Source organism: Otolemur garnettii, unplaced genomic scaffold (assembly GCF_000181295.1).
Source record: "Otolemur garnettii isolate 467f Iridium unplaced genomic scaffold, OtoGar3 scaffold00006, whole genome shotgun sequence".
NCBI classification, from domain to species: domain Eukaryota; kingdom Metazoa; phylum Chordata; class Mammalia; order Primates; family Galagidae; genus Otolemur; species Otolemur garnettii.
In genome coordinates this window covers 8,766,985-8,770,337 of record NW_003852401.1, presented here as the reverse complement: position 1 = coordinate 8,770,337, position 3,353 = coordinate 8,766,985, and the positions used below count along the sequence as shown (strand labels likewise).

The 3,353-nt window shown below is 39.5% G+C and overlaps 1 protein-coding gene across 1 annotated transcript in view; it reads right to left on the bottom strand.

The window, feature by feature from the left end:
• HAUS6 (HAUS augmin like complex subunit 6) overlaps window positions 1–3,353 on the bottom strand; it is a 46,757-nt gene that overhangs the window by 27,933 nt on the left and 15,471 nt on the right. The window contains exons 4-5 of the mRNA XM_023508931.1: window positions 2,922–3,069; window positions 579–644 (exon numbers count right to left, since the gene is read on the bottom strand). Coding sequence (XP_023364699.1) covers window positions 579–644; window positions 2,922–3,069 — 214 coding nt within the window. The remainder of the gene's footprint in view (window positions 1–578; window positions 645–2,921; window positions 3,070–3,353) is intronic.

Below are 3,353 nucleotides of genomic sequence, written 5' to 3'. Positions count from 1 at the left end.
GGCGCCTATAGTCCCAGCTACTTGGGAGGCTGAGGCAAGAGAATCGCTTAAGCCCAGGAGTTGGAGGTTGCTTTGAGCTGTGATGTCATGGCACTCTATCCAGGGCAACAGCTTGAGGTTCTGTCTCAAAAATAAAAACAAAAATAAAAGTTAAAGCCAGGCATGGTGGCTCATGCCTGTAATCCCAAAACTTTGAAAGGCCCACATGAAAGTATCTCTTGAGCACAGGAGTTCTAGACTAGCCTGGGCAATGTAGTGAGACCCCTTCTCTTGTACAAAAAAAGCATAAAAGGTTAGCTAGGCATAGTGGAGAATGCCTATAGTCCCAGCTACTGAAGAGGCTGAGGCAGGAGGATTGCTTGAGCCCAAGAATATAGGGTATAGGGAGCTATGACAACACCACTGCACTCTCCTTACTAAAGGAGAACTAGACTAGGAGTCATAACTACACTGTAGTCCTATCATAATCTGGCTATAGATATATTAGTTTATGTTTCTGGGATGCACTTTTTCTTCAACCATAAAATGCAACAGCTAAACTAACATCTAAGACACCTTCCAGCTCTAAAGTCACTTACTTTTGTATTTGGTTTTGCAGTCCTATACATTCAGACCTTAAATTTCGTACTTGCTTAACTAATAACCTGCAAGCAAACACACAAAATGATGCTATAATTACATCATGATTAACTAGTTTAGCCTGCTTTGATATTTTCCCTTTTCCTGTTTTTACTATGGGCACACCCAATAGCCAACTGACACAAAAACTCCCTTTTACAGTCACACAACTGATCTAACATACAGGCTGCAGCTGGGATGAACTAGGACTAGGACCTCTAGGGTAGGCTACTCCCTGCCTTATCAGAATATAAGGATGAAGGTGAGTAAGACTACTCCATTATCCTTATCTCACATACCTGCAGGGTAAATTTAATGTTATCTATAAATCAGACTACTTGTCAATTCTATGTCAAAGGACTCTGTAGCTGTTAATAGAAAACAAAGCAGTTGGGCAGCACCTGCAGCTCAGTAAGTAGAGCACCGGCCCCATTTAGGGAAGATGACAGGTTCAAACCCAGCCCTGGCCAAACTCCAACCAAAAAAAAGCCAGGTGTTGTGGCAGGCGCCTGTAGTCCCAGCTACTTGGGAGACTAAGGCAAGAGAATCACCTAAGCCCAGGAATTGGAGGTTGCTGTGAGCTGTGACAGCATGGCCGTCTACTGCGGGCAATAAAGTGAGACTCTATCTCTACCAAAAAAAAAAAAAAGTTTTCCATAAGGCCAGGCAAGCAGTGGCTCAAACCTGTAATCCTAGCACTCTGAGAGGCAAGGCAGGTAGATCACTTCGGCTCACCAGCCTGAGCAAAAGTGAGAACTCCATCTCTACTAAAAATGAAAAAACTGAAGCAAGAGTATTGCTTGGGCCTAAGAGTTTGAGGTTGCTGTGAGCTATGACGCCACAGCAAGAGCGACAAAGTAAGACTCTGTCTCAAAACAAAATAAATAAAATAAACAAGCAAATATATAAATAAATAAAAAGTTTTCCTACTTTGGCTCGGCACCCATAGCTCAGTGTGTTAGGGTGCCAGCCACATACACTGAAGCTGGTGGGTGCAAGCCTGGTCTGGGACTGTTAAACTACAATTACAACTGCAACCAAAAAATAGCCAGGCGTTGTGGCAGGCACCTATAGTCCCAGCTACTTGGGAGGCTGAGGCAAGAGAATCACTTAAGCCCAAGAGTACTCTACCAAGGACAACATAATAAGACTCTGTTTCAAAAAAAAAAAAAAAAAAAAATTCCTACTTTAATTAAGCAAAACCTATTATTCAAGAGTAAGAACCTTGTCTGTCTTATTTAATGCTGTAGCACCAGTGCCTAACCAGTATCTAACACATAGAAGAAACTCAAACAAAAATGTTTGCTGAATAGATGAACCTAAATGTAAAATAGTACAAAATGGTTAACGAAATAATGGAATACTTACTTGAAGAAATACCTACATAATGCAATATCTACTCAACAATCTATCAGACACTTAAAGTAACACACTATGATAATATGGAAAAATTACAGAATAAAATATTAAAATAAAAAGGATAAAAACAGAATGAACACTAAAATTATAGCTTAAAAATATATTCTCCAGGGCGCCTGTGACTCAGTGAGTAGGGCACTGGCCCCATATACCGAGAGTGGCGGGTTTGAATCCAGTCCCAGCCAAACTGCAACAAAAATAGCCATTAATTAATGCAAAAAAATAGGCATTATGGCGGGCGCCTAAGGTCCCAGCTACTCAGGAGACTGAGGCAAGAGAATCACCTAAGCCCAAGAGCTGGAGGTTGCTGTGAGCTGTGATGTCACAACACTCTACTGAGGGTGACAAAGTGAGACTCTGCCTCTATAAAATATATATATATATATTCCATATTTTTAAAAAAGCATGTAAAAAAATGGAATTTTCTGAACTAAAGTCATCTTTTCTTTTTCTCTAAACTTTCCTTTTAGTTTTAAAATATAAGGTGTCCCAAACATGACCACACACATAGGGAAAATAGGAAATCACCCAGGGATCATGGCAGGCACCTACAGTCCCAGCCACTTGGGAGGCTGAAACAAGATCACTAGAACCCAAGAGTTTGAGGTTGCTGTGAGCTGTGACACCATGGTACTCTACCCAGGATGGCAGGTTGAGCCTCTGTCTCAAGAATAAATAAAATTTTAAAAATACTTAAAATACAATATGAGTGTTGATTTCTCCTATGTATGCCTACCTCCGTTTGGGACAGCCTATGTTTTATTCAGAAATTACCTGGCTTTAAAGTGGAAAAATTTTTGAGGTAGGAATGGATTATTTCTACTTAATGCTAATGACATTTGTTCAAAAAGAAATTGTTTTCTAACTACCAAAGTGTTACTTACTGCACATATTCCTCATATTTTTGAGTAACATAATCTTCTCTTTGCAAAATTTGTAAAAATTTGTTACGTGTTATATGGCTTCTGGCAATGCACTTGTGCAGATCTTGTGACTTTACATTGAGTATCTCTGTAAAATGTAGAGAAGAATCTACATAGAACACAAAATAACAGAAAACAGACTTACAAGCTAATAATTATTAAAAATACTTAATTTTTATTAAATAAATTAGCATCATATAACAACTCCTTAAAAGCTAGCATGCCACTTACATAAAATGATACAACTAATGTTAACAAAAGCAAGACGACCTTTTCTTAAAGTAGGCAACTATAATAAAAAAAGCTATCAAGGGGCGGCACCTGTGGCTCAAAAGGGTAGGGCATCGGCCCCATAGGCAGGAGGTGGTAGGTTCAAACCCAGCCCCGGCAAAA